Here is a 14,264-nt window from a genome sequence, read left to right as displayed (position 1 = left end):
GAAGTGGTCCTCAAATTATTCACTTTCCCAAGTGTGTCACTATCAATTTATCGTTGTAAGGTGTTTGCCTGAAGTATCTTAGCAACATCGTTTTATGTTTGGAGGCAGGCTGCTTTCACTAAGTTGATCAGAGGCTTCAGGCAATTCCAGGAAACGCATGTATTCAGTGAGACGGGAATACAAGGCCACTTTTTAAAGTGCAATATGATAGAAATGCATTCTAAAGCACAAACACCTTTTTATATGGAAATATCTCTCATCTATAACAGTCAAAGGCCTGGGTATACAGTGCCCTCCACTAATATTGGCACCCTTAGTAAATATGATCAAACATCTTTGTTTATCCTCTTGGTCTTTCATTCAAAAATATTCACAAAAAAATCTAACCTTTCAATTATTTGACTTTAATTAAAGAAAAAAAGTTATAAAAATAAAAAAAAATCTCAAATATATGCGTGCCATTCAATACTTTGTGCAACCTCCCTTTGCCAAGATGACAGCTCTGAGTCTTCTCCTATAATGTGGAATGAGGTTGGTGAACACATGGCAAGAGATCTGAGACCATTCCTCCATACAGAATCTCTCCAGGTCCTTCAGATTCCGAGGTCCACGCTTGTGGACTCATCTTCAGCTCATCCCACAGGTTTTCCATGGGGTTTAGGTCAGGGAACTGGGATGGCCATGGTAAAACCTTGATTCTGTGGTCAGTGAACCATTTTTGTGTTGATTTTGAGGTGTGCTTTGGATCATTGTCCTGCTGGAAGATCCAACCAAGGCCCAGTTTAAACTTCCTAGCAGAGGCAGTAAGATTTTGTTTTAATATCTGCCATGATATCATGTATCCTAACAAGTTGTCCAGGGCCTTTGGAAGAAAAACAGCCCCACAACATCAAAGATCCACCAACATACTTCACAGTGGGGGATGAGGTACTTTTCTCCATGGCCATCTTTCTGCCTACGCCAATCCCACCTCTCTATGGTCTCATCTGACCATAGAACCCGGTCCCATTGAACGTTCCAGTAACGTTTCGCAAACTGTAGGCGCTTGAATTTGTTTGACAAAGGATTTTTTTATGGCAACCCTCCCAAGCAACTTGTGGTTATGTAGGTGGCGTCTGATCGTAGTCCTCTTCCTGGTCGATTGTTAACATCTCCAGTTGCTTTAAACTTAAGTATTGACCTGATAGTAGAAATGGGCATTTTCAACTATTGAGCTATTTTCTTATAGCCATTTCCTGATTTTGTGCAGCTCAACAACCTTTTGTCACACATTACTGTATTCTCGTGTCTTTCCCATAGTGATGGGAACTTGGCCGGTGTGTCACATCATATTTATACCCTCAGTGAAACAGGAAGTCATGGCTTATCACTTAAGTGTTCCTAATCACTCATATTTTAAGTTCACCTGAATGGGAATATGCTTCAGTTCGATTTTACTCAAGGATTTCTATGGGTGCCAATAATGGTGGCACATGTTTTGTAGAAAAATATTTAACTTTTTGAAATAATTTTACTTCAATTAAAAGTTAGATTTTGTGAATATTTGAAATGAAAGACCAAGCGGATTAACAGCAAAGACATATTTACCATATTTACCAATAGTATATATTAGTGGAGGGCACTGTAAACTGAGGGTTCAGAGAATGTAAATGTACCACACGATGGCAGCACTAGCTTTCAAATTACAGCTGTATTTTCATTAACTATTTTTATTAACTGACTCGTTACTTGGGAGCGTTTAACGTTTTTATTTAATTATGACAACGGAGACTTACTGTGATTGCCAGGGCACATTTTTTACAACAAGACAATGTCCCAATCCCTACCCTATTCAACCTACACTACATGCCCAAAATTATGTGGACACGTGCTCATCGAACATCTCAATCCAAATTCATGGGCATTAATATGGAGTTCTCCCCCCCTCCTTTGCTGCTATAACAGCCTCCACTCTTCCAGGATTTTTTCCCCACTAGATGTTGGAGCATTGCTGCGGGGACTTAAGCCACGAGCATTAGTGAGGTCAGGCACTGATATTGGGCGATTAGGCCTGGCTCGCAGTCAGCGTTCCAATTCATCCTAAAGGTGTTCAATGGGATTGAGGTCAGGGCTCTGCAGGCCAGTCAAGTTCTTCCACACCGATCTCGACAACCATTTCTGTATGGACCTCGCTTTGTGCATGGAGGCATTGTCATGCTGAAACAGAAAAGGGCCTTTCCCAAACTGTTGCCACAAAGTTGGAAGCACAGAATCATTTAGAATGTCATTGTATTCTGTAGCGTTAAGATTTCCCTTCGCTGGAAGAACTTACCCGACCCAAGAGACAGCCCCAGACCATTATTCCTCCTCCACCAAACTTTACAGTTGGCACTATGTATTTGGGCAGGTAGCATTCTCCTGGCAAACCCAGATTCGTCTGTCGCACTGCCAGATAGTGAAACGTGATTCAACACTCCAGAGAACGCGTTTTTCACTGCTCCAGAGTCCAATGGGGGCGAGCTTTACACCACTCCAGCCGACGCTTGGCATTGTGCATGGTGATCTTAGGCTTGTGTGCGGCTGCTAGGCCATGGAAACCATGACGCTCCCGACGAACAGTTCTTGTGCTGACATTGCATCCAGAGGCAGTTTGGAACTCTGTAGTGTGTGTTGCGACCAAGGACAGAGCTTGTGAGGCCTACCACTTTGCGGCTGAGCCGTTGTTGCTCCTAGACGTTTCCACTTCACCGGGACGGCTCTAGCAGGGCAGAAATTTGATGAACTGACTTGTTGGAAAGGTGGCATCCTACGACGGTAGAAAGTCACTGAGTACAGGCCATTCTACTGCCAATGCTTGTCTATGGAGATTGCGTGCTCAATTTTATACACCTGTCAGCAACGGGTTTGGCTGAAATAGCCAAATCCACATAATTTTGTCCATGTTGTGCATGTTACAAAATGGTGTTGCATAGGTTTTCTTTTTACCCAAGTGAAGTTTGGTTCAAGCTCTTGGATTCATTGCAGTGCTCTATGAAATGTTTATTAATGCACATACATTCATAATATCTATTTGTGAGCAGATATTTCCAAATAAGCCACTGCCAGTCCCATCAGACAGTGATCATGTGTTTATGCATATTGACTGTATCAATACCTGCGCTTGTCCTTGAGTTCTGTGTGCTGGGGACTCTAATCAAAATCATGCATCTGAATATTGCCAGAAGTTCTGGTCACGATCCCTAGTAATTCAAGAACACAATTGGGGCCCGATTCCGACCCAAGTTAATTAAGCGCTTGTAAATGGAACGTAATTCCCTTTTTATGCACTTATCTTTGTGTATTCTGACCTTGAACTTAAGCATTAGACTAGCCTGCTATTCATTTGGGGTGGAGATCGAATAAGCGGAGGTACAGTACCAGTCAAAAGTTTTAGAACACCTACTCATTCAAGGATTTTTCTTTATTTTTACTATTTTCTAGAATAATAGTGACGATTTCAAATCCATGAAATCATGTAATCAAAAAAGTGTTGAAGAATCTAAAATATATTTTGATTTGTTTAAGTAGCCCCCATTTGCCTTGATGATGGCATTCTCTCAACCAGCTTCATGAGGTAGTCACCTGGAATGCATTTCAGTTTGGTAAAAGACCAAGTCCATATTATGGCAAGAACAGCTCAAATTAGCATTGACAAATGAGAGTCCATTACTTTAAGACATGGTCAGTCAATACGAAAAATGTCAAACTTTGAACGTTTCTTCAAGTGCAGTCGCAAAAAACATCAAGCGCTATGATGAAACTAGCTCTCATGAGGACCGCCACAGGAAAGGAAGAACCACAGTTACCACTGCTCCAGAGGATAAGTTCATTAGAGTTACCAGCCTCAGAAATTACAGCCCAAATGAATGCTTCAGAGTTCAAGTAAAACACAGTCTCCTCTAATGTTGAGATATGTCAATCAGGCCTGCATGGTTGACTTGCTACAAAAGAAACCACTGCTAAAGGACACAAATAAGACATGCTTGGGCTAAGAAACACGAGCAATGGACATTAGGCCGGTGGAAATGTGTTCTTTGGTCTGGAGTCCAAATCGGAGATTTTTGGTTCCAACCGCACACGGTGTGGGTGAACGGATGATCTCCATGCTTTATGGTTGGAAATACACATGCAGAGGAGGCGGCGTTATGGTGTGGGGGTGCTTTGCCGGTGACACTGATTTATTTAGAGTTCAAGGCACGCTTTACCAGCATGGCTACCACAGCATTCTGCATCAGTACGCCATCCCATCTGGTTTGCACTTAGTGAGACGATCATTTGCTTTTTCAAAAGGACAATGTCCCAACACACCTCCAGGCTGTGTAATGGCTATTTCACCCTAACCCTAAATAAAGAAAAACCCTTGAATGAGTAGGTGTTCTAAAACTTTGACCGGTAGTGTATGTCTACAGATAAACCATATTCTGATCTTAACTGAATTCTACCACCTTTAAGCACGAGGAAACCATGAATAAGGTCTATCAAACCTACCGGTTCCAAGTAGAAAAAGCATCTACTTAAATTTTTTCCCCATTTAGAAATTACACAATTCTCCATGCACTATCATTTACAACTTGATAAGATCTATTAATAAACTGAGTAATCCGTTCGAACAAGGGAATTGTAAATATAAATTACACTTGTTTTAGATATACAATGAGTGATCTCAAAGTACTGGGACATTGATACATTTTTGTTGTTTTGGATTTGAAATGATATAAAGACTGAGGTTAAAGTGCAGACTCAACTTTAATTTGAGATTATTCTCATTTTGGGTGAACCGTTTTAGAGATGACAGCACTTTTTGCACATGGTCCCCCAATTTTAGGGGACCAAAAAGTATTGGGAAAGTATTCACATCCCTTGACTTTTTCCACATTTTGTTGTTACAGCCTGCATTTAAAATTGATTAAATACATTTTTTTGGTCATTGGCCTATACCCAATACCCCATAATGTCGAGTAGAATTGTTTTTCAAAATTTTTACAAATTTAAAAATGAAAAGTTAAAATGTCATTGACTATTGAGTCACTAAGTATTCCACACCTTTGTTATGGAAAGCCTAAATAAATTCTGGAGTAAACATGTCACTATTAGTGTTTAACATGAGTTTTGAATGACTCCCTCTTCTCTGTACCCCACACAATAATCTTTAAGGTCCCTCAGTTGAGCAATGAATTTCAAACAGAGATTCAACCATGAAGACCAATTCTTCACAAAGAAGGGAACTTATTGGTAGATGGTTAAAAAAGACAGGGATATCTCTGATTGTGGTGAAGCCTGTACATAATAAAAAATATTACAAAACATCCTGTTCGCAACAAAGCACTAAAGTAATTCTGTAAAAAAAAAAAAAAAATTGTCCTGAATACAAAGTGTTATGTTTGGAGCAAGACTAATTCAACACATTACTGAGTACCACTCTCCATATTTTCAAGCATAGTGGTGGCTGCGTCATGTTATGGGAATGTTTGTAAGTGTAAAGGACTGGAGAGTGGAGTGCTAAGCACAACCTCCCTGTTTCAAGCAGACCACCATAGTCCCTGTGCCCACGAAAGCCAAGGTAACCTGTCTAAAGGACTATCGCCTGTAGCTCTCGCAGCTGTAGCCATGAAATGCTTTCGAAGGCTGACTCACATCAACACCATCCTCCCAGACACCCTAGACCCACTCCAATTAGCATACCGCCACAACAGATGATGTAATCTCTATTGCACTCCACCCTGCCATTTCCAACCTGGACAAAAGGAACACCTATGTGAGAATGCTGTTCATTGACTACAGCTCAGCGTTCAACACCATTGTGCCCTCCAAGCTCATCACTAAACTAAGGACACTGGGGTTAAACACCAATCTCTGTAACTGGACTTCCTGACGGGCCACCCCCAAGTGGTGAGGGTAGGCAACATGCAGCAAGTCGAACACACTGAATAGCTTCTACCCCCAAGCTATAAGACTGCTAAATCGTTTATCATCTATCCCATTGCCTAGTCACTTTATCCCTACCTATATTTACAAATCTACCCCTGCACATTGACCCAGTACTGGTACCCCGTCCTGTGCAACTGGGTCCTGGACTTTGACGGGCCGCCCCCAGGTGGTGAAGGTAGGAAACATCTCCACCCCGCTGATCCTCAACACTGGGGCCCCACAAGGGTGCATTCTCAGCCCTCTCCTGTACTCCTTGTTCACCCATGACTGTGTGGCTATGCACGCCTCCAACTCAATTGTCAAGTTTGCAGACACTATATTGGTAGGCTTGATTACCAACAATGACTAGACGGCCAACAGGGAGCAGGTGAGGGCCCTTGGAGTGCGGTGTCAGGAAAATAACCTCTCACTCAACGTCAATAAAACAAAGGAGATGAACATGGACTTCAGGAAACAGCAGAGGGAGCACCCCCTATCCACATCGACGGGATAGTAGTGGAGAAGGTGGACATTTTTAAGTTCCTCGGCATACACATCTCAGACAAACTGAAATGGTCCACCCGCACATACAGCGTGGTGAAGAAGGCGCAACAGCGCCTCTTCAACCTCGTCACCTAAAACACTCAACTTTTACAGATGCACAATCGAGAGCATCCTGTTGGGCTGTATCACTGCCTGGTATGGCAACTGCTCCGTCCACAAGCAAGGCTCTCCAGAGGGTAGTGCGGACTGCACAATGCATCACTGGGGGCAAACTACCTGCCCTCCAGGACACCTACACCACCCGATGTCACAGGAAGGCCAAAAAGATCAAGGACAACAAACACCCAAGCCACTGCCTGTTCACCCCTCTATCATCCAGAAGGCGAGGTCAGTACAGGTGCATCAAAGTTGGGACCGAGAGACTGAAAAACAGCTTCTATCTCAAGGCCATCGGACCGTTAAACAGCCATCACTAACAGAGTGGCTGCTGCCAACATACAGACTCAAATCTCTGGCCAATTTAATGGATTTAATAAATGGATTTAATAAATGGATTTAATAAAGGTATCACTAGTCACTTTAAATAACCACTTTAATAATGTCTACACATCCTACATTACTCATCTCATATGTATATACTGTATTCTATACCATCTACTGCATCTTGCCTATGCCGCACGGCCATCGCTCATCCATATATTTATATGTACATATTCTTATCCCTTTACATTTGTGTGTATAAGGTAGTCATTGTGAATTTGTTAGATTACTTGTTAGATATTACTGCACTGACGGAACTAGAAGCACAAGCATTTCGCTACACTCGCATTAACGTCTGCTAACCATGTGTATGTGACCAATACAATTTGATTTGATTCATTCCTTGTGTTATTTTTCTATTTATTTTTTGGACCGTTATAATCTTCTCTCTGCATTGTTGGGAAGGGCTCGTAAGTAAGCATTTGACTGTTAGTCACGGCCATGTGGTTGTTGCTGTGGATCATTAGTAACAGTTGATCATGAAAAATAAGACATGTAGGCTAATTTAATCGTTATGGAACGATCGTAACAGTTTGAACCCAACAATACTAACCATGAAACTGACCAGGATATAGGCTACTATTGTACACTTCTCTCTATTACAATTCTATGTACACTAATTTTCCAACATTACCATGTGTTAAAGAACTGAATGTGGCAATTTTCTGAATGACTCAAACCACAGTTATCTATCTTTCGTGCGTAAAGGCTCTCCAAACCTGTTTTTATGATTCATAAACACTTTCCTAACCCTAAATAATCTACAAGATCTGAGTATTCTTAAAATCGACCAATTGGTGCTGAAACAGACAAATATGCACATATTCAGATGGCTTTATTTCAATGATCCCTAACATTCTGTTCTCTCAATATATTCTATTGAGTCTTTTGACAAAATTAAAACTAAAAGGTACAGCGTATTTAAAAGGATGGCTTAAGGTAAATGTATTGAAAACCCTATTGAATGAAAACTCCACAAGAAAATCTGTTGGCCAGGAAGTGGGGTGGTTATTCAGCAGTTTCATTTATTCAGTGCGTACAAGAGAACCACACCTGCAAAGCCCGGTAGGCACTTTCATAAGGTAAGTCGGAATACCAACTACTGAAAAGTGCGTAGGAAAGGCGTGCGTGAGAAATGCGTAATTTCTTAAATTGGAATCGAGCCGTTCTCCAAATTACTCAGTAGCTGCAAGAAACTGGACAGCTAATTTTCATCCCTGCTGATTTTCTCATTTGGACTGCAAGATGATCCCGACGTTAGTATAGATACCATGATAGTACTACAATGTAATGCTGCAAGACACAGTCTATAGTCATGGATGGTTGAAATGACTTCACAACCAGAGAATATAGCATTGATCACTATTCTAAGACTAAAATGTGGAGCAAACTAAAAACAAAAATGTTCCATTAGTTGTTTGGCTGAATAATAAGTATAATAAAGGTAATCAGATACAGTGCATTTCGAAGTATTCCCGCCCCTTTTTCCACATTCAATGTCGAGTCTCATTACAAAGGGTCTGAATACTTATGTAAATAAGGTAGGTTTTTTATTTTAATACAATTGCAAACATTTCTAAAAAAACAATTTTTGCTTTGTCGTTATGGGGTGTTGTGTGTAGATCGATGAGGAAATTGTTTTACTTAATCAATTTTAGATTAAGGCTGTAATGTAACATGTTTTACACTACAGCCTTATTTTAAAATGGATCAAATTATTTTTTTCCCCATCGATCTACACACAACACCACATAACGACAAAGCAAAAACAGGTGTTTTTGCAAAATGTGGAGAAAGTCAAGGGGTCTGAATACTTTCCGAATGCACTGTATCATATTTATAATATAACTAAATATATACACAGTATATACTGTATGTCAATTAATACATTTTGTGAAAATGTAAATGTATAGCTATGCATGACCCAAAACATCCCCTTTACTACTACCACCACTGTACCTCACATCCTGTCAACAATATAATTCAGAATGACATCTGGAGAGACGACACCTCTCGGTGCCCCTCTGAGAATGTGGATGTGTCTTCCTTATGCACCTTATCCATATTCAATGCAGAGGCAGCCCACTGAGATATTAGCATGAGTCGTGAGCTGGGTACAGCTCCGGCTTAATTATGTTATATCAATGCCAACCTAAGGACACATCCCTGGAAGAAGGAAAGACCTCACGGGGAGATAGACAGTCAACGCTCCGTTGGAACCTGAAGAAAGAGGGGGATGGTATGGGATTACGACCGTAATAAGTGGGTAAGAGAGTGATGGGAAATCTGTTGGCATGGAAGAGCTCAGGCAAACAGTTCCGTTCAGGAATGGTCGAAACTCCTTCCAAAGGTCGGGATGGGATAAGGATTGGTAGAATGGAAAAGTGGTAGGAAATAGACTGCTTCTAGTCATCAGCATTTGTTAAAAATAGGATGGGAACTAATGTAACATAAACATATTTCTACCATGATCACTGTTGTATTCCACCAACACTGCAATGGACTCCTGATTCTGATTCCATCTGTGCCATCTGCATTCTTCGACCATTGCATTCTGATGCTGCGTGACAAATAAAGGCGATTGGACCAAAATGGACCATGTATGTGTCAACACAACTGATACAAAACACCAGCGGCAAATCATATTATACTGTGCATTTGCAAAAAAATATGGCCTTGGGCAAAGTGAAAAATCTAAATGCTCTACCTCGAACACTATAAAAATCTAGATTTGTCCCGCCCACCCTCGTAGTTCAAGTGGAAACCACTTTGGCACCTTGATCCACATGAGTGTGTCCTTTGTCCATGTCATTAAGAGTCAGTATCTCGGGTCCCAATAGAGAGTGGCATCACTCCCTCAACACGCTGTTCCATCATTATCCTTCCCCTGGCCTAGCCCCACATTTAGGGGGATAGAGGCACTCTGTTAGTGTCCATTAGAGCAGTCTGGTTCTTGCGTCAGTGAGATTTCCACAGAGTATTGTGGTAGATCCAGCCTTCTCCCTAAAGGCAAGAACAAAGACACAAAACCAGATGAGCATCAGTGGTTAAATTGAGCCGGATTCACCTGGAGCCGGGCTCCTGCACCTTGGGACAAGACACCCTTAGAGGAGTTGCCAACAACCAGATGTATCCGGTTTTCAGGGATAACGCTAATTCAACCTGGCTTCCTTTTCCACTGAAAACCGGATGTAGGAACTCCGCTCAGGCATGATCTTTTAGGTTAGGTCAAAGGGACAGCCAGGTGGAGCCGAGCTCCAGCACTTCATGGGTCCAAAGAGAAAAGTAGGGTAAAAAGTACGATAAAGGTATGAACATATAGCCCCAACCATAGTTTTATATTTAACACTGGCTCAACTTCCTCCTGTAACTGTACCTTTTTGCTGAAATATTTGGGTTTCCAGGGCGAGTTATCTGCAGCTCTCTGCCTCTCCTCCCCTCTCTGGCGCTCCTCTAGGCGATGCTTGTGTTCCGTGGCCTTGTCAATGTTCCCCTCCTTCAGTGACTTGGTGACATGCTGCCATAACCGCCTACACAAACACAGACACATAAACAAAATGTATATAATTGTGTATCATAAGCCCACGAGTGGACAGAGCATGACATTCCATTCCAAGACCGACAGATTCTGTAATTGACAGCGCCCCCTTTCAACCCATCACAGAACAAACAAACTGCTCTTCCCCGTCATCCTTTTATAACTCTGAATGCACTGCTCGTTGCCAGGAGACAGTCAGCAGACCCTTTTTACGAGCAAAAGGACAACTAAACACGTTTCTTCACTGTATTAAAACTGTTGGACTCTTGACATATATACTGAACAAAAATATAAACACAACATGCAGCAATTTCAAAGATTTTCTGAGTTACAGTTCATATAAGGAAATCAGTTAATTAGGCCCTAATCTATGGATTTCACATGACTGGGAATACAGATATGCATCTGTTGGTCACAGATACCTTGAAAAGAAGGCAGGGGCGTGGATCAGAAAACCAGTCAGTATGTGGTGTGACCACCATCTGAACTCATGCAGCGTGACACATCTCCTTCACATAGAGTTGATCAGGCTGTTGATTGTGGCCTGAAGAATGTTGTCCACTCCTCTTCAATGGCTCTGCGAAGTTGCTGGATATTGTCAGGAATATATCCAGCAACTTAGATCCAGAGCATCCCAAACATGCTCAATGCGTGACATGTCTGGTGAGTATGTAGGCCATAGAAGAACTGGGACATTTTCAGCTTCCAGGAATTGTGTACAATTCCTTGCGACATGGGGGTGTGCATTGTTATGCTGAAACATGAGATGATGGTGGCAGATTATTGGCACGACAATGGGCCACGGGATCTTGTCACGGTATCTCTGTGCATTCAAATTGCCATCAATAAAATGCAATTGTGTTCATTGTCTATAGCTTATGCTGCCCATATCATAACCCCACAGCCACCATCCGGCACTCTGTTAACAACGCTGACATCAGCAAACCGCTCGCCCACAACAATGCCATACAGGTGGTCTGCGGTTGTGAAGCCGGTTGGAAGTACCATCAAATTCTCTAAAACAACGTTGGAGGAAGCATATGGTATAGAAATTAACATTAAATTCTCTGGCAACAGCTCTGGTGGACATTCCTGCAGTCTGCATGCCAATTGCACGCTCCCTCAAAACTTGAGATCTGTGGCACTGCAAATTTAAGAGTTGTGCACCTGTGTAATGATCATGCTGTTTAATCATCTTTTTGATATGCCACACCTGTCAGGAGGATTGATTATCTTGGCAAAGGAGAAATGTTCACTAACAGGGATGTAAACAAATTTGAGAACAACATTTGAGAGAAATAAGGTTTTTGTGCGTATAGAACATATCTGGGATCTTTTATTTCAGCTCATGAAACATGGGACCAACACTTTACATGTTGCGTTTATATTTTTGTTCAGTCCACATTGTGATACTTTTCCTCTCTTTTTCCCATGTTATTAAAAGGTATAATGTGGATTTTGTTACATAAAATGTCTGGACCTTATCATGGTCAAATTTGTACTCCACAGACTACGTATTTCATCTTAGAGATTGTTTTTATTTTTCAAAACTCCTTTAAACATTCTCAGGCTCATCTCATATGAGCAGTAAATGTGTTTTGTTCCCCGGATCAACTGGGCGGTCCCAATGACATCGTCTGGCCGTTAGAGCCCGCCTTCTCAAAGAAGCCCTATAAATTAGAGGTCTTACTAAACAGAAATCAGATCAGGTACCGAAGGGCAAGGACACATTGGAAAATATGATTCCATCTTCTTGGAAACCAAACGCAGATCAAGGATGCCTTATCCAACTCAGATAGAACAATCCCCTAACATGAACTCTGCTGAATCCCGTATATTTGTTCACTCATTACGAACCACTGAGTCTTCAACGCTCTCAAAAGGGGGACTGAATCAAAATGATATTGCACCCGAGTGCCTTAAAACACTATCTGTTTGGACTGAAATAACTGAGAACTGAACTGAGAGAGAAAGGGAGCCTATGCTTGAGCTCCGACGAGGGCCTTCTTTGACAAAGCGCCAAACACCAGGACCCCTGACCGACCGTTTCCCCTGCGTACCGCTCTATCATAACAGAAACTGTATTCAACCAGATGAATCAAGTAAATACCTCATTGCATAGAATTTCCCTTTTGTGTGACGTTGTGTCTGTGTAAAAGTGGTGGGAGTAACTGATTACTGTAAGACTATTAGTCTTAATTACATACCATGATTAATACTGTGGCTGTATTGGCCACATTCAGATTGCGAACTGATAGCCTAGCCAGCCCACTGGCGACTCCTGGTGGATGAACCTATCATTTCACAGTTGTGAGGTTTTAGCAGCCTCTCATTTCCCTCTCAGTTGATAAAACCATCTCGTCCTCAAAAGTCTGGTGAATGTATGTACTGTAATGTTGCATTTTTTGAGTTCAAGTGCGGAAGTTCATGTATATTGACCTGTGGAGATTCTCACCTCGATAACTGTGTTGTATTCCGTTAGCCTATGCCCTGCCTTACTCTGTTAACTACCTAATTTTCCAGCTTTAGTCTAGTAAATAAAGACGACTTTCAGAACGAGAATATAGTAACTGACGTTTTAAGACTATTGTTGATATAGGATTGGTCCAACGGTTAAGGGTAACTACTGATAGAGATATCCCTTTAATTAACTCTATGTAAAAACCCTTAATGGTGCTCCAAATGAAGTACTAAACATTAGATCAATTCATTATTCCAGTAATTAGTCAATAAATGATCTTGAATATCCACAGCCAAAGTCACAACAACAAAAAACACACATAGCTAACAAGATAGCTACTATAATAGCTACTGTTCAGTATACACCATAGCAAAACATTTAAACACTTTCTGAAATGGAAAACAAAAATGTATATTTCTTATTGGACAAGTCCGGGTAGTCCCTCCTTGTTTCAGTCCTGCTTACTTCTCTTTGGTGCCTAATGAACACGACCCTGGTCCACTAAGAAGGGACCAAAAATACAGCATTTTGGACCCAGGAGCATCTTACCTGGACTCATTCCGTCCCTGCTTTTCCACAGGCCGGAGCTTCTTCTTGATGATTGGCAGTTTGGTTGTGTCAATCACTTTGGTCTCCCCACTACTATAGGTGAACTCCAGGGTTCCGTTCCACTCCCCCTGGGCCTTGCACACAATAGTGTTGGTCGGATTGTGTTTGATCTCTGCAGTCACCCTGAGAGGAACATAGCAGCAATGTTCAGAAGATTAACTTTGTGGCAGCCCATCATTTCTCAACATTACTCTTATGATATATTGTGCTGCCATAGTAATATTGAATTACAGTGAGGTTCAAAAGTATTTGGACAGTGGCATTTTTATTTATTTATTTAAATAAGAATAGAATGTTTGATATTTATGTAACTTTCTCACTCATCATGATTCACAATTCATTCATGATTATCCGTATTCATGGTCGCATCCACATTAATGTAGAAGTGATTATCAACATATTATATTCTTATTTACAATAAAAGTGGCTCCAAAATTATACAATGCATTATTCACCATTCATTTCTCTTCTGCTCAAAATAATCTGAAACAACCCAAAAAAATGCAAATGCATCCAACAAGTTTGTAGTCAGAAGCTTGATGTGGTCATTGCATGCTAGAAATATTGGACCAAATACTTAACTTTTGACTACTTTAACACACATAAGTGAATTTGTCCAAATTCTTTAAGTACCCTAAAATATGTACAAAAAGTGTTGTAATTTATTAACGGTTTAACCCTAAAAGC

The 14,264-nt window shown here is 41.2% G+C and overlaps 1 protein-coding gene across 3 annotated transcripts in view; it reads right to left on the bottom strand.

Annotated features, from left to right (window-relative positions):
* Positions 1-8,812: 8,812 nt before the first annotated feature.
* Positions 8,813-14,264, bottom strand: part of LOC115176034 (oxysterol-binding protein-related protein 10) — a 92,406-nt gene continuing 86,954 nt past the window's right edge. For all 3 annotated transcript variants that reach the window (XM_029735765.1, XM_029735766.1, XM_029735767.1), the window contains 3 exons: positions 13,518-13,700; positions 10,346-10,499; positions 8,813-9,972 (listed from right to left, as the gene is read on the bottom strand). In XM_029735765.1, coding sequence (XP_029591625.1) covers positions 9,928-9,972; positions 10,346-10,499; positions 13,518-13,700 — 382 coding nt within the window. In that variant the 3' untranslated portion in view covers positions 8,813-9,927. The remainder of the gene's footprint in view (positions 9,973-10,345; positions 10,500-13,517; positions 13,701-14,264) is intronic.

This window comes from Salmo trutta, chromosome 36, assembly GCF_901001165.1.
Source record: "Salmo trutta chromosome 36, fSalTru1.1, whole genome shotgun sequence".
Classification (NCBI taxonomy): Eukaryota; Metazoa; Chordata; class Actinopteri; order Salmoniformes; family Salmonidae; genus Salmo; species Salmo trutta.
The sequence above is the reverse complement of the archived record's forward strand: the minus strand, read 5'-3'. Positions and strand labels throughout refer to the sequence as shown.